The 22,643-nt window shown below is 42.0% G+C and overlaps 1 protein-coding gene across 1 annotated transcript; it reads left to right on the forward strand.

Annotated features, from left to right (window-relative positions):
- The first annotated feature begins 16,166 nt into the window (after nucleotides 1–16,166).
- Nucleotides 16,167–22,417, forward strand: LOC114789177 (Krueppel-like factor 6). Its single transcript, XM_028978321.1, has 4 exons — nucleotides 16,167–16,504; nucleotides 17,231–17,762; nucleotides 18,798–18,921; nucleotides 19,205–22,417. Exons 1-4 carry the CDS (start codon nucleotides 16,403–16,405, stop codon nucleotides 19,254–19,256), a joined length of 810 nt encoding a protein of 269 aa, XP_028834154.1. The 5' UTR covers nucleotides 16,167–16,402; the 3' UTR covers nucleotides 19,257–22,417.
- The last annotated feature ends 226 nt before the right edge of the window (nucleotides 22,418–22,643 follow it).

A 22,643-nucleotide genomic window follows, 5' to 3' on the forward strand; every position in this document is an offset into this window, starting at 1 on the left:
ATTGTTCTCAGACCTACGGGTCAACGGGACTGGTGTTTAGGTGGTTTGTAGAATTAGCAAATGCTGAAGATGCCATATGCTGCTGTTTGCTTGAATTAATCTTGATTGACTAAGAAAGTTGACTGTGATTGATGTGGTGGTGAAATGACATGACAACTCTACTCAAATTCAGCTTGTGCTATTTTTTTACCTAAAATTCTAAGGGTATCGGACCACAGTAGGTTCTCACCAGGCTTTGGGCTAAGAATACAATATATCAATATATCATATCAATGTATCAATATATACAATAATTACAATATATCATGATAATGATGCTCTGACGCACCTCTTTAAATATAACTCCACCTTATTCTGTTTTGCATTGCCAAACATTGCTTAGAAACCACTGGATCAGAGACAGTGTTTCTTCACAGAAGTTATGTCAAAAGCTTCAAACAAACTTTTGGTTGTAGTAACAGATAAAAATAACTAGTGATTGTGGTATTCTCACAACAATACACTGAAGGTAGTGTTACATTGAGAAGTGTATTGATGTAACACTTTATTTTACTGTAAAATAAATGTAACACTTTATTTTACTGTACATTCATTTAAGGCCTTTTTTCAGACGTTGCTGTGAATAATCTCAAATCATGGCTCTCAACAAAAAACAAAGATCAATGTTTAATCGGAAGAACAGACAGGACTATGTAATTTATGTAATTTCTGCACAGCCTTGATATGAACCCCAACCTGATCATATATATCCAGCCCCCTCACTCCATATGCTGTACTTTAAGACACACACACACACACACACACACACACACAAATATTTCGGAGCCCTCAGTTCCACAATAACATAATTGTGTTGCATTTTTGTGAATACATACCAAATGTAGTATCAGTTTGGAGATGAAAAGTTGAAGAGATGAAAGACTTCCCTGATAAAAGCTGAGGTGATGAGTGGACCTCATAGATTATTCATTCATTTAGTGAACGCCTCATTAAGAAACCTGTCATATCACACATCTAGACAAATCCAAATGAAAACAGCATCAGTGATTGACAGTGTTTGTAGTGGGGTAGTGTTACCCAACATCTGAAATTGCATGGTCCCACCCAGCCGTCACTCCACACAATATAAATCTAACGTCAAAAATATTTGAAGCCAAATAATCCTCAGTGCCTTCACAGTGAATTTTGTGTGTGTGCTTGTGCACATGTTTGTTCTTATTGTGTCATATAAGAGAGCAAAGCCCAGAAAGAAAGTTAAACCCGGCATTTTGCTGGTGCTCACTAGGAGAATGTTTAATAGGAATTATGTTTTTATGTGTAAAGTTGCATTTTTAGTTGCTGCATGGGTTACACCGTAGCAGTATTGGGGCACCAGGCAAAGGGGGCGCCAAAAGCAAGGCAACAAACATTTTTTTTTTACCATAAATGATTAACTCTCACACACTCACTATCCATTAGCAGGGTTACAGCTGCACCAACCATACCGGGACATTGGGTGCAGGATGGGGACTCACCTAGCTTGGGGTGCACAAATGGATACACACACATATACCTATGGACAATTCTGAGTCTCCAATTCACTTAGTGTGCATAACATTGGATGGTGGGAGGACAATGCAGATCACAAAGGAAACCTGCAGCTACAACTCTACACACACAATGTCTGGCTTCAAACTCACAACCCCACACAAAATAATGCACATCTGTAATGCACATGCAATTGCTTTTAAATTAATTGAAAACACCAACTAAGTATTCAATGTTATATGCATGTCACAAATAAGAATCAGTCCCTGATTTACGTGTTTGTGTTGGGTGTGCTGTATGTAAGACAATGATACCACTATTACCACTACCACTATGATACCAGTAAGACTATAAGATTACACCCCTCAGATGTTCAGGCCATTATAATAGAATTTCATAATAATGCAGTCATAGTAATAATATACACACACTTATGTTCCACACTGAAACTGAATCCGTGTTTTCTGGAATTCCGGAAAAGTTTGGAAAAACAGGATGGGCATCCTGTACTAACTCAACATTCTTCTCTGGCTCTGGGATACCCATTGCAGATTTTCTCTCTCTCTCTCCCTCTCTCTCTCTCTCTCTCTCTCTGTGTTATCATGACAGTGATTGGAATTGAGAAGCTTTGTTTGGACCTGTCATGCAGTGTTCTGCGCATAGTTGTACAGTGAAAGCAACGAGGTTTGGACAAATCTGATCTGCTCTTGAACTGTCAGTCACACCCTTTCTTCCTCTTCTTCTTTCTGTTTTAATGTGACACAAGGAAACAGGAGTCACAAAGGAAACCAGTAGCCAATGATAACAACCCAAACAATAGTCTCTATTTATTTTAAATGTGTTACAATACACATTATGTAAAATGAAGAGTAAAATGAAGTCACACAAATCTCCCAGGAAGCCTTATTGAAATTAGATAGCACTGGATTTTATTACAGCAATCTTTGTTTCTGAAGACATAGAAATACTCTTCATGTTATGTTTAATATCTATATTCTTGAAGAATTTAGCTGGAGCCTGACTACGCAAAGATTCAGTTACTTTTTCCTGTAAGTGTGTTTTCCCCCCTTTTTTCCCATATCTTAGGTTACACAAAGATCATGGCCTCTGACACAGGATGTTCTCCTGTAACCATGGAGATAAACCCTTTGCATTCATCTATTCTTACAGCTCATCCAAAAGCAGATGTGAAGGCTCCGCAGTGGTGCCAAGGGGGCATAAAAACATACATTTTGATAAAACCATCAATATTCCTAATTTTTGCTTGTGACCATACTGAACATGAAAAAAAAGGAAAACACGCTAATCTCTGTTGTAACCTTGTTAAACACTCTTCACCATGGTGACCAGGCTTCAGTTTAGGAGCTGGTGCTCTGTTTGGACATTGCTCATGTTACAGTCATATTACTCACTTACCAGCTGTGACTGGGCGAGGCAAAATAAGTACCTGATTCATTCATTACAACCCAATCCTAGTACAATGTGTGCCCATTCAGGGCTCCTCATTTCCATATAGATCATTTTGATCATTTTTTATTCATGAAAGCATATGAAATATAATGAGAAATCATGACAAGCGTTATTAATTATGAAGGCAAGCTTTATCTTGTGCTTTGTATAATACTGTGATTAACCAGATGAGGTTAAGTAGAATACCTGAAATGATGGTAACCTTTTCAGTCACATACACTGAGAATGAGTGCTTGAGAAATAATGCATGAGACACTTTCTTTCTTTTTTTTAAAGCAAAGTCTTTACATTCTGTTGAAAAATGTTCAGTAGAAAAAATAAATATAGTTTTGTTCAGGTATGCATTCAGTGACTTGTGCTCTGTGTGTGTTGCTGTCACTTAAACCAGCATTGGTGATGCTGCAAGGTAGTTGAGTATGTTGAACACATTTCCATAGCAACCTCAATTTTTCTGGTCTCAGCAGAGACAGGAAATGAGCTTTCAGGCTTCCTGTCCTCTGTTGTTCCCTGCTATCATCACACAGATAACAGCACCTTCACCCATATCAGTTACTGACCACATTACATACGTGCAGAAGCAAGATTCACTCCACTCTGTGTGTGTGTGTGTACGTGTGTGTATACATACAGAGATAGATAGATATGTAAAATGTCATCAATGTACATGTACAATGTACAAACAGAGGCAAGTTAGAAGAGTCCCAGAGGGCTTGAAATGATGGTGATGAACTCTGGTTGGAGGAGACCCTGTGGTTTTTTTTTTACCAGGGTCCCACCAGACTTTCATTTCTACTACATGAAACAACACAAATGTTGGTTATTTCAACTTTTCAAAAAGAAGTTTAAAAAGCACACGTCTGTCTGTTTTGTCTTTGGAGGTTGTTAGGGGACAAGTATGCTCATCTGTTTTGCTGCAGGATGATTGGCTGTAGAGTCCCTGCATCTTGAGTTTATTAGTGACCAATTTAAAAGGTTGCTTCAAAAACGTGCAGATAAGACTGGCTGTGTATAACCACATTTCTCTCAGGCCTTTAAACACCACCAATGAAAAGACCTGTCCAAACACTAGTAATCGTTTCACCATAAAGTCAGAAGAAATCCAGTGACAGCATTCCAACATCACTGGTTGATCTCCTCCTCTGTGAAGCCTGTTGGTTGTTTGACCCCTGCCAACCTTTATGATCCTCCTTGACGCCAAAGCAAGCTGAACAACATCTGTTTCCGAAACCAGGGTGAAGTGGAGCCAATGAGCTCTTCTCCTCCACAGGCGTGCAGGTGTGATAAGTTGAGTCTTTGACAACGTAATGAGGGAGTATGATAGGAATGTCATTTTCAAATCTGTTTACAGAAACATGCGCTCAGTGACACATTGTTTTCAGGTTTGCTCTGTGTCTAGTAAGTGATTCATGGAGGTGTTGCTAATGCCTGTCTGAGACAAGAGCTCATCTAAACTTTATGTTGAGTCGTGAATCCAGGGACTTCGGACAAATAATGCAGTATGAGGTGTGATCACATGCATGTCTGGTGAAATACATGAATAATTGTGAATTAGGGCAGTTAAAATGTTAAAGGTTTGATGTTTTAAGAGGACACCCTTTCATTGTCTGGCCCTTTGAGCCATCTGAAGTGAACTGCGTATACATGCCGCTGTGGTTTGCAACATGAGAACACAGAGCATTAAATTTGAATCATGCTAACACATTATTAACATGTCATCTTTAGCATTATTGAAGGATTTTGTACATGTTCTGGATAGAATCTGTTTATTTTAATTCCATCTGAGGTCAATGCTTTAATGGAAATGCAATACTGTTGTATAAATGCACTAATTCTGATTAATTAATGACTAATTGTATTGCTTGTAGTTATGGTCATTCCACTTCTCAGCGTCTGTGTAATGGTCTGTTTCCACAGAGTGCTTTAAACATTGGAGTGATGGGAAATGTGGAGGGCAGATGAGGCAGCAGTAGATGGAGGGGAGGGGATGAGTCATTAGGACTGTATAATGTGGGTCGTTAGAGAATACAGATATTTGTCTCTTAAACTGCACTGGGCGCCTGCGCCAGGCTCTCTCTCTCTCTCTCTCTCTCTCTCTCTGTGTGTGCATGTGTTATATTTTTGTGGCTCCGAAATGTACTAATCACCTTAAAAAAAAAACTATTTCTTATTGATTTTAAAAAATAAGAATTATAGTAGTAGCAGTAGTGGGTGTGTGTGTGGTTGTGCCTGTGTCTTATTTGAAAAGGGCATTCCATGACTTTATAGTCCCGAGATATCAATCCACGATCACAAATCTAACAGTTTATTGAACAGTAAAGGACACAGTGTCTATCACTTTTTAGGCACAGAAATCCCAGCAAAATTAATAAACCTCTTAAAATGGTAATATCCATGGCAACCCATATGGACCATGACTCATCACTTTAAACTTTGATATGATTAGTTCATTTGCGATGATGTCATCACATGGCGGCTGACATTAATACTGCAAAACTCTCTCTCTGCAACTCTCTGAATGGACTACCTCACCATGGGTACAGTAATCCTGGTTATAAGGTCTCAGCAGCAGGACCATTAGAAACATGACGTGATGACAGCATTCACTGTCCTGGAATTCAATAAAGAGCAATTTGCAAAGTGGAAATAAAAAAACGTCACTGAAATCAAGTGTGAGCAAGTGTCCACTGCGTTTTAATGATCACATAATGATCATATTCTGCTGAAAAAAATGAAATACCTTGTCCCATGCTTGCCCTCTGTATCTTTAACAGCAGCATAGTCTACAAATGTGTATGATCTTTATGATCTTCATTCCCCTTCCGATCCGTTTACAGCACCATTTTTATACCATAACATTGGCGCCAGAGATAAAGAGCGAATTGACTCGCCCTGAAACAAAGAAGTCAGACACGGGGGGTGATCCTCTGTCTGGCTTCATTAATAGTGTTCACTTGATTAATTAATCCCATTTCGTTGACTTTCATAGGTAAGACTAAAGAAAAATAATATAAAATATATTACTCTGGAAAGGAAGGGAAGTGATTGCAATGCCAGAAAATCTGTGCATAAGTGTGTGTGTGTGTGTGTGGTGTCTAATTGCAGTTATTCTGTTTCTGATGTTCTGCTTGCCTTAATATCGATTGAAAGTAATTTGATCACTACATATCTGGCATGTGCTGTAGCAGGGTGGGAGGCTCATATGGACCCATATCATGACCGTTTACACACGTGTTACAAGCGTGTACACACTCACATGACCAACATACATACACCCTCACAAATAACACAAACATTCTCGGCACTTGTGTGCATTATGCTAAAATGCCAGAAAGCATAAGTCAGATTAGCAGGAGATGGTCCAGGCGCAGAGTTACCCCGAGCTGCGAGTAATTGACTTCTTCCAGCTCAGCTCAGGCCACACTCTGCAGTATTATTCATCTTTGATTAAATCAGCAAGCTGCATCGCACCAAAATATTCCTGTCTGATTAAATCAGCGCGCTGCTAACTGTTAAAAATATTCGTGTCTGATGAAGCTCCTGCCACTGGAACCTGTTGTCTTCCCCACTGCAGGAGAAAAAAGAGCAATTGTGAATTTACACATACAGAAGAAGTCATTTTCTATGTGACTGATACCAAATTGTCTGGTATGTGTGGGGAGGGGGCTGTTTTCTGTCTCAGCCTGCTGAGATGATACCGAGGATCTGGTTCACAGGCATGGATCAATACAGAGAAGATGCAGAGATCTACTGTCCCCTCCTGCAGCTCCATAAGTGTTTCAACACAATGGTGGACTGTGGAAGGTTTCTAAGGACTACTATTTGTAATACTTCTAGTTCTATCATATTACATATTTAGCATAAAGAAATCTTTTATAGTAGCTCTGTAATGTGCTCAATATCAAAGAGACCTTCAAATGTCGTACAAGAAAACTAACGCAGACACACACAGTACAGCACAGGGACTCATTCTGTGCAGAACAATACTATTGGATTTAATAATAATGTTAAGGTGCCAAGGAGAAACATGTTTTCTGTTAGTAGTTTCCATTACGTACCTGAAGAACAGTGCATCCAGTACCTCACAAGTGTGTGTGTGTGTGTGTGTGTGTGTGTGTGTGTGTGTGTGTGTGTGTGTTTGTAGGTGCTTTTGGACTGGACCAAATCACACGTTCCTAATAGCTTAATGTGGGCTAAAAATTAGTTCATCATAGTTGAGTGCCAGACGTAGTTATACAGTTAGTGGCAACCAGAGAACTGAAGGAGAAGGATTTTTCTCTGAAAAAGTACATAATGTACTGAGTGAATCTGACTGTGAAGTGTGTATAAAGCTACAGTAGCTCCAAATATTATTTTACTTTACTTTACTTTACTTAGCAGATGCTTTTATCCAAAACGACTTACAAAAGGAAGACACCAGCAATTCCCATTCGACTTGTATAGATTTTGAGTGTAAAAAAACTAAGAGCCCTGATAAGGCCTAATTTGTCAGGAAAAGAACATGCTAGGGAACATGCTAGGGAAATAATGTATAATATAATAATAAATAACATATCATATAACATATTTTAATTAATGACATACAGTACTTTAATACATTAATGATGTATTCATTTTAATTAATGTATCATATACACATTTTTGGAATATTCTGCTTGTTAGCAGTTGATCTATAAATCTTTTGTGCTCAGTTCTATTGGGTTTCAGCAGGTGCTTTGCACTCACATCTCTTACTTTCATTTTTGGTTGCTATCATAAAAGAAAAAAAAACCTGAAGGGGAAAAAAAACATATCCAGTGTATACTGTCATATTACATTAAATTAGGTAGAATAAAACTGACAGGCTCACTGTATAAAGTTAACAGCATGACTGATTAATTCAGCAGCCAGGACAGATGTGCTGATATCGGTATTATCAGCATAATAATTAATATTACTGTGACAGCAACAAATTTCATAACTCAGGAGGAAAGGGAACAAGTGTGGAGAGGTAGATTAAGATGGTGATGTACAATCCAGTAAGTGTATTATGCAATGGAACAGCAGGTCTGAACAGGGGGACACCTGACACACATATAAACACACACACACACACACACAGGTACACACAAAAAAAAGCACACCACAAAAATGTGCTTAAGGGCAGACAGAGGCATCTGCAAATGGAGACAATGTTTAATAGTTCCATAATGACAGTTTCTGCCTTGGAGCAGAGTGGTGGAAGGAAGGGATGACTTAACACCCGATTTCAATAACCAAAAAAGGCCAGTTACAACCTGGTCAAAGAATTTTGCCAAAAGAAACAATATCCCACACATTCACCTGAGCTCCCAGGGTGAGGAGAGCTATTTACGAACTCAAGTGAAGAGAACTTGGAGAGATTTACTGAGTCTCAGCCAGGCTCTGAGGAGAACGGACTGTGCTCCAAATGCAGAGCGTCAGCGGCATGTTTTGCATTATTAGCCTTTAAATCTCCTCTATATTTATAAAAAAAAAATTGCTTCAGTCCTCTGAATTACAGAGATTCAAAGGTGCTCAGGAAAGAAAAGACCAGCAGTTATATTGCTATATAATAGTTATATAGAACATATATACGTTTAAGTGTAATTCTATAGAGACAGATATGTCTCTATTGTCTGTCTGTACATACATTAATTAACATTTAATTCACCTCATTCATTTCCTCTTAGTTTTTCTGACAACATGAAGGCCTATTCATGACTGTAATGAAAGGGGATTATGCTTTAAGATTCCAACATCTGTGAGCATTCTACAGTCCAGTGTCTGTACATGTCATGCACAGGGTTATGAAAGACCAAATTTTTTTCTGTATGTGTGTGTGTGTGTGTGTGTGTGTGTGTGTGTGTGTGCGTGTGTGTGCATGTTCTCTTCATTTGTGCTTGTAGCCGACACAATTTGAAATGCTGAATTCGCCTGCATTGAGGAACACCAGAACACAAACAAGACGTGGCACGCCCCAACACACACACACACACACATTCACATTACTAATGTCACAGTAATGCATTTTCCATGCAGAAAGAAGCATACACTTTGACAGCTCTTTGACATGCACACTCAAATATGTTCATTTTATATTTGTGTATATCAAGCTAAATCTGGGTCTAGATAGAGAGATAGAGAGAATGTTTAGTTTAATTGCATCCCTAGATTCATTTAAAGCTTCAGTCATAAATAAACTGTTCCAGTCACTGTTTTCAGACTACAGCCCATTTAATTTAGTATGGAATCAAAGTCGTATTGTATTCATATGTTAGCACAGATCAGTAGTCTTTATGTTAAATTGATACAAGAACACACACATACACACACACTCCTGAAATGAAACTGAAATGAAAGTTGATCCACTGAGAATCACACACAGGTCAGCAGGTTATTGGAACAAATATTTTTCTGTGATAATACTTGTTATTAACATTCTTTCTGTCATATTTGAGCATGCACAAACGTGTGTGTGTGTTTTTTTTTTTTTTTTGCTTCACTTGTAAATATACCAATTAATCAGTTAGCAAGTGCCTGAGGTTAGAGTTCCCACAATGTTAGCGTACAATTACACAGACAAACACACACACACGTAGACATGTTACATCATGTGCAGACATTCCCCACCTGCGAGATTTCTCAGGCTGTGGTGTGTAAATTTAGGCAAGAGACATGGCTTGGGAAAACTCACTAAGACACACATTCAAAGAATGACTACGGTTCCCATGATTCCACAGGGAGACAGTTCTCACACACCAGCAGGAGCCTCGCTGGCATGGCAACCGCCGCTGGGCAGAAACCTGGCTGTGCCCTGGTGATGAGTTACAATCCTGTGCACCACTGAGTTGCACGTAGCTGTGCCACAAATCAGCAAAGGCCCAAAGAAGCTTAAACATAAGCTGGAGATTGCAGTTGGTCCATGAAGAATTTTATCATCGCGGTTGATCATCCTTTCAGAAACTCCTATGCATTAAAGCAAAACCATTGTTTGTAGTTGCGTCACGACAATAATCAGATGAAGGTCGGATGCTGGGACATTTCTGACATTTTTTCATCTTCTCATTTTTTTTTTTTAATTAGATCAAGGAAACATGACAAATACAATATTAGCTATATCCCAAGCCTGCCTTGTTTCTGAGAATCACTCTCATACCTATCAACAAAAGCAAATTGGTACATCTAGCATTCTTAGCTGTTCCAATAAAGACATGCATGTGGAAGACAAAACTAAATGTGATCAGTGTATTGAATGTTGTTAATTTAAATTAAACTAAACCTTTTAGCTGGTCCAGTGTTGTAAATCTGCATATTTGCATTCATATTACCATCTACATCATTCAATAAATATTGCTAAAACAATATATACTAAAACATAAAGCTCCAAGAGACAAGAGTGATGAAACTGTTGATATTGTTGCTAGGCAACTTGTAGGTAGCAGATGCTTGTCTCCTTACATTCTGACTGGGAAAACAAGATTGTTTTAGAGCTATGGTTTCATGATATCAGAGCTCCCGAAATCCTCTCAGCCAATAGCAAATGGACAGTTATGGAAGTTATTTCAGAACTTCTAGACACTTCTAATGAGAGTTACCTGCTGAATTCATTTAGGCTATACTGTTCAGCCACATCCTTTAATTTCACACACTTGTGAAAGTGATTATTGGTCGCTCTGATAAACACAACAGAAACCCAGATCCTAGGGTTACACCACGGATAAGCTCTGAGCCATTTCTTGTTTGCTATGGGGATGGACGGGTTGACAGATGAGATTAACAGAGTCCCCATGTACTATGATGTTTGCAGATGACATTGCAATTTGGGTGCAGAGTAGAGAGCAGGTTGAAGAAACCCTGGAGAGGTGGACCCTGGAGGAGATGAACAAAGGACAGTAGGACAACGACAGAACACGTGTGTGAATGAGATGGAGGTGAATGGGACAGACAGGTGTGTGTGTGTGTGTGTGTGTGTGTATATATATATATATAAACAGTGAGCAAGAGACTGGAGCGTTGGTGACCCCTGGGGCATTGGGGATGTAGGCAGAAGAGAGGCGGCTGCAGCGACGGCGCAGTCCGTTCACATCACTGATTTATACTCACGGAACATTTCAGCACATAGCTCACTTGCTGTGGGTGACTCACACGCTGTAGTAAGGGTGACTCATATGAAAAGCTTCAGTGAAGGGACTGGTCTCAGCAAAAACATCATTTGGGTTTAAGGGATTGTGATGCAGACTTTACTCCCAGACCACTGACAAACAGCTATGGTGAGAACATGTAAAAACCTAAAAACTTCATAATGCAGTGTGTGCTACTATTATTGTTATTTTCAACAATAATAATAATATCAGGGCCGCATGGTAATGGTTAGCAACCGCCCACCTCCAATACCAGCTTGTGTGTGCGGAATTTACATTCACTTCCTGTGATTTATGTTGGTGTCCTCTGGGTTCTCCGGTTTCCACCCACCATCCAAAGTGTGTAAGTTAAGGGTGTGTATGTGTGTGCTCCGGGGTTGGGCTCTGGCAGACGCCACCCTGAGTACCAGGACTAAGAGGTTAAGGATCGTGAGTGGGTGAGTGATAACATCATTGTTGTTGTTGTTATAGAGTAAATTGTCATTAAGTTGTTTTTGGGTTAAATGAAAGATACTTCTGAATAATTTGAGCCCTTCGCATTATGGCCACTGGTATGTGCTCCCTGTGTACTTTTCGAAGACATCAGCTGCTGCCGTTACATCCATTCATAATATGTGTGTCTGCGGTGGATGCAGCCCATTAAGGACTGTGTGTGCATTTGTGTGTATGTGGTCATGAGATGGTGTGAGTCAGCCTCAGCTGGAAGATGCTAAAACACACGCATTCACACCATGCTTAGCATTGCATCCACATTCTAAGAACCGCTTATCGAGAACAGTACTTTCCAGCCTTTCCACGCACTTTAAAGCCATCACAGGAAACATGTCTATATGTGTTTGGATGAGTGTCCTGCGCTTGTGTGCAGTCTTATCGAACAGTGGGCAGTGGTGGCCTAGCGGTTAAGGAAGCTGCTCCGTTATCAGAAGGTTGCAGATTCAAATCCCGACCCGCCAAGGTGACATTGAGGTGCCACTGGTGCCACTGCTCCCCGGGCGCCTTTCATGGCTGCCCACTGCTCACCAAGGGTGATGGTTAAAAGCAGAGGACACATTTCGTTGTGTCACCGTGTACTGTGCTGCAGTCTTTCACAATGACAATCACTTCACCTTCACTTCATAAAAAAATTAACATGCTTCAATAGCCATTTCTGGTTTTTAAGAACTGGACATTAGAATCACTGTACTAAAACAAATATTGTTTTTGCATGAGAATATTAAAAATGTTCAGATTATTTCAACAAGAAATATATATTAGACTTACTGATTGATATGCCATGCTGTACAGTGTAGCAGGGACCCTTTTGCACTAAAAAGAGATCTTCTTGGGTGAAGTAAACCCTCTGCCCTGCAGCGGTGAGTCTGAAGAGACACAAGGCCTGCTGCGACATGAGCTGAGGAGATCAGTCGTCTTCCCCAGGTTAGCTGAGATGACAGGGTTTCTGTCTTTTCCGTACCGCTGCACACTGACAACAGCTACACATTCTATGGTAAACAGGGCAATGGGTTCAAACCACGCCTCGCCTCAAGCCTGTCGCAGAGCATGATGAAACCTACAACTCAGAATGAAAGACTGGAGTGGGTGCACCTCAGTCCTCCTGCATTGATTTGAGGCACAAACAATAAGCGGGAGCGCTACAAGTGTGGGTGGAAAGAAGAGGGAGACAGAATTAAAAAAAGCTGATGCATCGGAAACTGCTTGTGGTCTTCAAAAGACCAAAACAAACATTTCCCTTTACAACAGAGTAATGTGCCCTGTCACTATGCACATTGCTTGAGGAACATGTCAAAGAATTCAAGGAGTTGACTTGTCCTCCTAATTCTCCATATCTCAGTCTCATCAAGCATCTGTGGGATGTACAGGAAAAACAAGTCTGATCCATGGATGCCGCACCTCAAATCTTACTGGGCTTAAAGAGTTAGCTTGGTGACAGATTGTGCATTACACAATCGCTTTAAAGCCACAAATGTATATGAGATGTAGGAACAGATTTCCATCTCAAAACCTGATCGCCTTAATCTTAACTCTACCTGCATTGGTAGACTTGGATCAATGAGTGAAAAAAAAAACGAGTCACTGCAGGTCAAAGGTCGATCGGGCACTGAAGGGTCACCAGACGGACGAAGGAGAATCCACAGATGCCATTTTAATGCCTTTTGTCTTATTCATACAATATAATTGTTTGTTGCATGCACTTTGTATAATTCACATTGTATAATTTTTATGGATTTTTTTTGTATATGATGCAGAAAATATCACCTCCAAACAAGTTACTATTTCTTTAAGAAGCTCTTCTGTCCTTCACAAATTTCACTGTGTGCACCGTGTGCTGTGCTGTATCACAAGTGACAATCACTTTTTAAGACCAGAGAGCTGTCTAAGGACACCAGGGACAAGACTGGGACAAGTCAGTCTGCAATAGGTAGCTTGGTGAGAAAAGATCAAATGTTGGAGCAATTATTAGAAAATGGAATCACTTGACAAACTCCCTTCACCCTGGGGCTCCTTGCAAGATCTCACCTCATGGGGTTCAAATGATATTGAGAACAGTGAAGAAACAGCCCAGAACAGTGACAAAGCTTACTATTAGTAATAGTGATAGTAACACACAAGATGTTACACATAGAAGAACACCAGCTACAGTGTGTGCAATCCGGGTGAAAACCTACAGCAAACGTTTGACCTCTGTCATTGCCAACCAAGGTGTGATTACAAAGTATTGAGGTGAACTTTTGCTATTGACCAAATACTTTTTTTTCTGCACTATTACACAAATAATTTTTAAAAAATCATACAAATTGATTTACCGAATATTTCTTCTTACATTATGTCGCTCACAGTTGAAGTGTACCTTTGATGAAAGGGGGCCAAATACTTTTTTACACCACTGTTTGCTTAAGCCTATGAGTGCAAATGACATTTGCAGAACAAGAGCAGGTCCTTGATGTGTCTGACAACCATAACTACTGGACATATCATGAACTAAAACGCATCACGCATGATGTATGGAATAAAGTTTATCTATTTGCTGATCTGAACCATTCTCTTTAATTCTACACACATGCACAAAATGCATAATTGGACAATGAGATTCTGTAGATGGCAGGTCAGAGCAGAGAGAGGGATGGCCTATCTGATGGACAATGGCTGTCTGTTCTGAAAATGTTGTTTATTGAGATTTTTTTCTGCAGCTTCTCAGTGTGGCCATTGTGTCCAGCAGATTTAACTTTAGCCCACATTTAGACCCCAATGACAGTCATCCTTTCACACAGTCTCTCTCTCTCAAATCATACCAGTACAGAGAAACTACACACACACATGCTCACAGTGATTGCATCCATTACACAAATCAAGCTGCGACACTGAAAACACTCAGATTCACATACTCTGTGACACATGCACACCAAGGCAGGCCACACAAACCAGCATCTGCACGTCTACTGTTCCATGTTGGAGGAACATTCTGGATTCAGGAAACAGCAGAATCATATGAGATGTTTCAAAAGGGACGTCACAACAGCAGCTTCAGCTTTTGAAAAAAATTGAAGGAAATTTAATTTGATCTCAGAGGCTATTAGGCTTGAGAACGTAGAAGAGCTTGCTGTTGTCAGATACACTGCACCCTGTAAGTAAAAAGAAATGGTTGTATTTTTTGTAATGTTCCATTTACAAATGGAACTTGGCTAAAAATCCTTTCTGTTCCTCAAAATAATTTTATTCATTTCAGATGCACATCTGAGAGTTTTGAGTTACTATTAGTTATCATCAGCAATTAATGACTCTAGGCAATGGCATTACTTGTTTGCATTTGGTCTGCATTTAATGCGCTTATACAGGCTTAAAGCACAAGATGTAAGTCATTGTTCTACAAATTTTGCCATAATATGAAATATGCATATTATTTTATTGCACATCAGTAAAGATGCCCATCACTGCTGTTTTTCTTTTGTATGTGAGTCTGGACACGACCTTCCAAGAACAGAAATCTTGGCCCAAACTTGTTTTTATTAAGTTTGTAAATTCTGTAACCAGTTTGAATAGATGTAACACTATGTGGGTCACTGTAACCTGCATCATGATGGAAGTGAGCATTTCTTCCAGAATAATAATAGGCGGGTTGAAATGAGAACACACCGTTCTGTGGTTTGTTCTGGGTGTGCACCTCATAGCGGCTTAATTTCTCCCCATGACCTAGAGATGTAAACCAGGCCTGAAGCTGTGGAGGTGTGTATTGTAGACAGGGTGCAGGCACCAACATGCATGGCATCAATGCAACCGGCGGAGACATGACAGAAAGGGTGTTTTCCTTCTTCTGCTTACACACACACAGCTCATATTGTTCCTCGCAGTCTTGTTTTTTCAAATGAGAAGGTTCTCAATTGATATTTCTCCAGGATGCTTTATCACAAGGGTTGCAATGGTTAACTGAGCATAAAATACCCCACGTTCCATTTGGTATGTTTTTGAAGGGGTTTGTTGCTGCTTGTGCCTGAGATATCTTTGTGTTGCATGAAAGGCTTATTCATAAGCAGTCACGCAGCCTGCCATGTTCATTCGGAGAAACAACACAGGGGCAAAGAAGCAGGCTAGATACATGCGGCGGTCCTACGCGGTGCAGCGCGTCTTCAGACTCCCACAGACTCTCGCAAACACGGCAAACCATTACCATTACCTATCAAGCGTGCCGCCGCGTTACTTTAATAGTCCGCCACGAGGTTGTCCTGTCCCAAACGTTACAAAACGACCATAATAACTACTTCAAGCGGCACACGGGCTCCAAAAGCCACACTCGCTCGCTCGCACACACTTCCACCTTTTTCCGCAAACGAGGGCGAGTCGCGTCGTTATAAACGCCTCTAAAAATAGGTCTACTTTTCAGCCAATCGCAGCGCGCAAGGCTTGACGGCGGCCAGCCAATCAGGCGGGACAATAACAGTTCGGGACGCGGGGGGGGCCGTGCCGCTCTGCCATTGGCCCAGCGCGGGCACGCGAAACGTGGTCACGTGGGCCGGAGGATTTTGAATAGGGAAGTTTACTCACCAGAGGACTCGCGTCTCTGTTTGCAAACAGGCTACGCGGGCGGACGCGCTGCGCAGCTACGCCGGGAGTTGCGCGCTCCTCACCGCACACGAAAGGAGGGGGAGAGAAAAAAAAAAAAAAAAAAAAAACACTCGTGCCAAGGCACCGGAAAGTAAAAAAAAAAAAAAAAAAAAAAAAACTTAATATATAATTTTTTTTTAAATAAACAAGTGAGCGGAGGCGGCGGCAGGATGGACGTAATTCCGATGTGCAGCATCTTCCACGAGCTCCAGATTGTGCACGACACCGGATACTTTTCCGCGCTGCCGTCGCTGGAGGAAAACTGGCAGCAGGTGAGCGCGTTTTTTTTTTTTTTTTTTTGCAGCCCGAACGTGGATCGGAGTTGCGCGCAGCGTCCGCGGGTTTGACACTTAAAGCGGGGTGGAGCGCAGAAACGAGAAAACCCACTCGCACCGGCGCCGCAAGTCACGGTCCGTGTCCGCGTGGGCTTCGGCGGTGACAGCGGCTACTACTCGCGCAGTTCCGCCTTTGGCCCGGCGCCGGGCAGAGTCCTCCCCTTCATTCAGGCGTTTGAAGCCCGTTTCCGAGGGCGCTGAACTTCCCAGCAGATGCGCTAAACGCGCAGAAATAAAACCGAGAAATCGAATGTGATGTTGCGGTGCTTAAAATGGCGCTGCGGTCCAGGGTTTTGCATCATAATTCAGGTTTTTAATGACTTACGTCGGCCAGACAGTGTGTTACTTACACTCGTTTTTCTGCCATTTACGCGTGACAGACGCTGAATTGCTTTAGGCGATTAAAGAACTGGTCACGAGTGCTGATTGTTCCTTTCGGAGGAGCGTCCTTCCTCTTTTTCTTTCTATTTTAAAGGCGGAAGTAGGTTTCCTGTGTCATGTAGGAAATGCAGTGGTGTGGTGGCGCTGTGTCCGGTTCTGGTTCCCACCAGCCCTCACCATCCCACCGCTTTCTCTGTCGACTCTCACTCTTTTCAGAAGTAATTACGTTGTCTGACCCGGCCTCTCTCTCTCTGTCTGTATGTCTCGCTGTCTTCGTCCCAGACATGTCTGGAGCTGGAGCGTTATCTCCAGAGCGAGCCCTACGTCTCTGCGGCCGACCTGAAGTTCGACTCTCAGGAGGAGTTGTGGAATAAGCTGGTCCTGTGCTGCGGAGCGGCGGACCAGCGCTCGGCGGCTGACCAGCCCGGCGCTGAAGATCTGGTGGACTCCGCCACCCTGGAGGTCAACAGTGTCGGCTCGGACGCAGCCAGCGAGGTCTCGGACAGCTCAGAGGAGCTGACCCTTGACCACTCGCTGGCCACTGAACCTCTGCCTGACCTCCTGACCCCTCCAGAGCACCTGGACTCACACACACTTATGGGCTCACCACCCTCGTCCCCTGAGGTTGCCATGGAAACCACAGGCTGGGGGCTCGGCGGAGTCGGTGCTGAGCAGGCAGCGGGGGTCAAAGGTCGAGCGGGCACCGAAGGGTCACCAGACGGACGAAGGAGAATCCACAGATGCCATTTTAACGGCTGCCGGAAAGTGTACACCAAGAGTTCTCACCTCAAAGCTCACCAGCGCACACACACGGGTGAGTGTGTGTGTGATTCATTTCTGTCTGTGTGTTAAGGTATGTGCTTGTCTGGTCCGTCCACATCTCTGTGTGCATGTTTATGGGTGAAACTCTTTCATAACCTCCCCTACCACCATATGAGTGTTGTGACAACAGCGCGGTGACCCTGGGAAAAGCTTCTGCTGAGCGGTCAGACCACCAATGAACGGGATGCCAACATTAAGGAGAGGCATACCAAGATGATCTGCATGTGCTGCGTGTTAAAAGTGCTGGAACTTGGCGGCGCGTGTGAATTGTGACGAGACGCTCTCCTGGGTTAGATGGCGTCGTTTAGACGAGACGTTCCCTCGGGCCTTCGACAGAACTGTGGCTGCCAACACGAACGGCTGTTTGCTGCGTTGCTTCACCCCCACCGCTTGAATCCACGTCTTCCTTAAACCAACATTCGTTCTTTTATTTCCCGTTCAGAAAAAAAAACCAGTCACGTTTACCTTTTTTTTTCCTGATAAAATGTAGAATTTGTCCGGCCTCGCTCTGATGGCCGATACCGGTGGGTGCATTACTTCACCTACATAGCTAAAATATTTGTGAAGGCGGGCAGCCCAAAATGTGATCTCATTCAGCAGGAATGTGACCTCGCATTGCTAGGCAACGGGGACATGCGGGCGTGAGGGAGTTCACGCCAGTGTGTGAGTGTGTGTGTGTGAGTGAGTGTGCGTGCGTGCATTCGTGTGTTTGTGAATGACCATATGCTTACAGCCGGGGAAAGTTTTTTTTTTTTTTTTAACTAAGGGAGCTGAGATATGGGGCTGTGGGAGTAGTACTGAAGGTGACCTTTCACCTCGGTCTGGCTGTTAAATGTCTGAGGGGCGTTTGGGTGTCGCCAGCATTCCTGTCATGCCATGCGTGGTTAGCACCATTACCTGCTCTCTTCTGTCAGCAGTATGACATATTGTGTGTGTTTCACTGTGTTTCACTGTGTGGCGTTGGAGCAGACAATGCCTGGTGCTCACGTCTGTGTGTTCACGTTTCATTTTTATTCCCCCTGTGTAGGAGAGAAGCCGTACAGATGTTCATGGGAGGGGTGCGAGTGGCGGTTTGCTCGCAGCGATGAGCTGACGAGACACTTCCGGAAACACACTGGAGCAAAGCCCTTCAAATGTGCCCACTGTGACCGGTATGCACCTCCTCGTCTCGGTCCCGTCACTGCTTTGTCCCAAGCTGGGCTCCGATGTGCCACAATACTTATTGCGGCATGTCCGATAACGTATACGTAAAACATCTGATGTTTACTTTAGAACATGTTCGGCACTTTGTTTGTTTGCCAAACAGCCGTACAGTCATGAGACTCATGACATCAGCTCTGCTCTCAGGTCACTTGATCCTTTTTTTTTTTTTTTTTTTTTTTCTTCTTCTTTTCTTTTTTTTCTTCATTGCCCCTCTCCCTGTTCCTCTCGCAGGTGTTTTTCACGCTCGGACCATCTGGCGCTGCACATGAAGAGACACGTCTAACCTGCCAAAAGGTCGCCGGGGGGATTCCTCCTGACCTATCAAACATGGAAAACGAGGGAGCGAGAGAGAGAGAGAGAGAGAGAGAGAGATCTTGCCAAAGTCAAGCTGAAACGAAAGATATTAGCACAAGGCTCTCAGTCGAGGGAGGACTGGACCGCAGACGGAGAGATGCGGCGGTCTGTGTGTGTGGGGGGGGGACAGTACATGTTGCTTCACTGGACTAATGTGCATTGTGTCGCACAAACCGAAAGACGTGGGAATACGTCCGAGCCTCGTTGTCCTGTTACGTGCGTGTGTGCGTAACGGTTTGAGTGTACATATGTGTGCGCGTGCGCGCGTGTGTGTGTCTGCTAACCCTGTGTTTGCATGTCCATAAAAGTAATGCCACATGTCTCCTCACATGCAGGACCGAGAGACTCGTGTAGATGAAGCGAGGTGTAAAGACCACAGCACCCAATGCACCCAACTATGCTGGGAGGTTACCGTACGCTTGAGTGCGTGGCTTTGTGCAGACTCTGGAGCAGCTAGAAACGTGCAATGATTTCACTAGTCTGTTAAGACGGAACACACTGCAAGGCAGCGTAAGATCTTGCGGGTGGAGGTGTAAGCTCTTTCTTTCTACTTGTGCAAACGAAGCAGCATCTTCTTTTCGGAGCTGGTCTGGTTCAGCATGAACGGCGCTTTGGCAGAAATTAACATGAGGCTAACGTTCCGTTCTCAGGAGTTAGCATGAGGCTAAAAGCGCTTCAGTTAGTGAGAGGCTAACATTCGTTTAGCTACTAATTGGGAGCATTGATATCAAGAGCAGATTATTCTTGAGACTAAATTCCGTAAACTCACCCTCTATAGTTTGATACATTTCAGAGAGCCTAAGTCTGTCACAATTTTGTGTTCACAAGTGTGACTTAAAACTCAGCATGTGTGATTACGAAATTAGAATTAGCAATAACTGAGTCTCTGGTTTGAGACCAGTTTTTCTTTTTTTTTTTTTGTTTTGTTGCATCACGGTTCCGAACTTGTGTAGGCACCAGCATGCAAGCAACTTGAATTGGGAGGAACTAGATGTTTGAAAACGCTAACAATCGGCACAAGAAATGATGCCATCACCTAAGCTCATGTTTTGCTTCAGCTTGTGGTGGAACGTGCCTTTGCACAGACAAGATGGCCAACTAGCACAGTGACAGGTCCGAACCGGGATTTAAACTTTTCATTCATTCATTTCACTCTCATAGTAACATAATAACTCATCACATGTAAAGGGTGTCATACAGGTATTATAACTTTACTGTTATTACAAAGTGTTGCATACGGTTGGGTGTAGGTTTTTTGCATTCTTTTTGGAGATACCACTCTTTGTTTTTATTTCTTTTTGATTTTTTTTTTTTCCATGTGTCTCTGTGTACGTCAACATTTGGTACAATGGTGCCTTAAGACTGGTCCAAGTTTAGAATCACAAAATAAAACGGCAATGTTTGTTGCTGGTCATGGTTTAATATCAAAATGCTTCAATTAGAGATTTACTAAATTGACTCATATACCTCGCCAGAGGGTATACATACGCGCATTAATGTTAACGGTGATTTACTCTGAAATAAGTGTCACTGTCGAGTGAGAACAGGTTTTCATGGCCATGTCCTTGCCCCCGTTGCCCTGCTGTGCTCTGCTGGTGTACTGCAATGTTGCCTGTGAGGGAAGACAGCATCATGACATTTTATACTAGTAAACCTTTTTACTGCATTGGTGGCCGTCTATGATGTTTAGAAATTTCTTTTTTTTTTTTTTTATTATTGGAATAATGCTTTAACATAATGCTGTAACACAACTCACACAATATTGTAGTCAACAGCATTCAACACACATTGGGCTCAGCTGTCTGCTGTTGAAACGAGAGAAGTGGAATCTGTTTTCTTAGTTCTGTGAGTAAAATTAGATTTGATTCAAGTTCATGTGACTAGAGATTTCTCTGTGCAAAGGTCCAGTTTGGTGCAGTAATTGGATCATCATGCTCATTTAGCATTTGTGTCTGGACCCCACATCTCCTTCTCACCCCGATCTTGTGGCACTTAAGAAAACCAAGCTACTACTGTGTAGTACGACGGGAGTAATACAGATAGCCGTGTTCATAGGCCAATTTGGTGAGTGGAAAACCTTCCAAGGGTACTGAGTGGTGGAGCTCAATTCTGACTTAATCTTAAAGTCCTAAAGGTGAAATTATGCAATTTCTTTTAATTTCCTCAAATCAAAATTTATTTTCAAGTCTGTAAAGAAGTAATTGTGTAAAATTGCATGTTTACATTGCACTATTTCTGTTTTTGTTCATGTGTAAACCAACTCTCTGCAATAGCTACAGGAAAATTCTCCACAATATTTACAGATGTGATTTCATGAGAGGGCTCTTCAGCTACACATCTGAAAATGGGAGTAATTCAGTCTTTGGTTGTGACAAAGTTTGAATACAGCCCTTGGAGTGCCCTCTTGTGCGATGTACAGGTACTACTTAAAACTTTAGACCTGTCCTACTCAGAATAACGTCCAGCACGTGACCGTGCTGGACCATGCTGGGAATGCATAGCTCCTCTTTGGTTTTGCTGACTATGCCTGTGGATGTTTAACACAGTTTACTGAGGTTTGTTCTTTACTTATGCCGTGATACCATGCCATGTCACACTTACACTATGTGGGTCATCAAGGTTCAAGGCAGGAGTAAAGTATCTGAGGCCGGGTAGTTCTTAACATGCATTTGCTTTGTGAATGATTTCTATATATTCTGTGTTTTGGAATGGGCTGAAAACTATTATTGCCATAAAATTAATTATACGGATCAGAACTAAAACGGATCCTAGTCAACTCAGGATGCAGAGGTTACGGACTACCCATTCTGCTCAGTCTGTGGTGTGTGTGTGTGTGTGTGTGTGTATATGTGTAGGCCTTAAATATCTTGATTGTTTCCAACACACACTTTCTATTTCAGAAACTTCTCTCCCCTAATAACAAGACATTTTTTCTGTAAAAAGTGTTTATAAGATAATTTGATTTTATTTTTGTTCTAAGTTGTAAATTTTTTATGTGGAATTTTCATTTAAAATTGTTTCACAAATTTGTTATATTTCTGTATGAATGTATTTTTATCTGAATAAAATGAAAGACTTCTTAAGAAAACAGGATTTTTTCCCCCCTCTTTCATAATCACCAGATCTGTGTCTGATTACACAGTCACATGCAATCATATTTCAAAGCACTCTTTTATAATGTTAAAGTCAAGGTGATGATGAGAAAGCAAGAGCACCTTTATGTATGTGGCCTGTTCGATGTTTTGTGCAGTGAGGGCCAACCGGCACTGGTTTGCTGGCATTCTCTCCTAGCTTCATACAAACACCCTGATCACCA

The sequence above is a fragment of the Denticeps clupeoides genome, chromosome 4, assembly GCF_900700375.1.
Source record: "Denticeps clupeoides chromosome 4, fDenClu1.1, whole genome shotgun sequence".
Taxonomy (NCBI): Eukaryota; Metazoa; Chordata; class Actinopteri; order Clupeiformes; family Denticipitidae; genus Denticeps; species Denticeps clupeoides.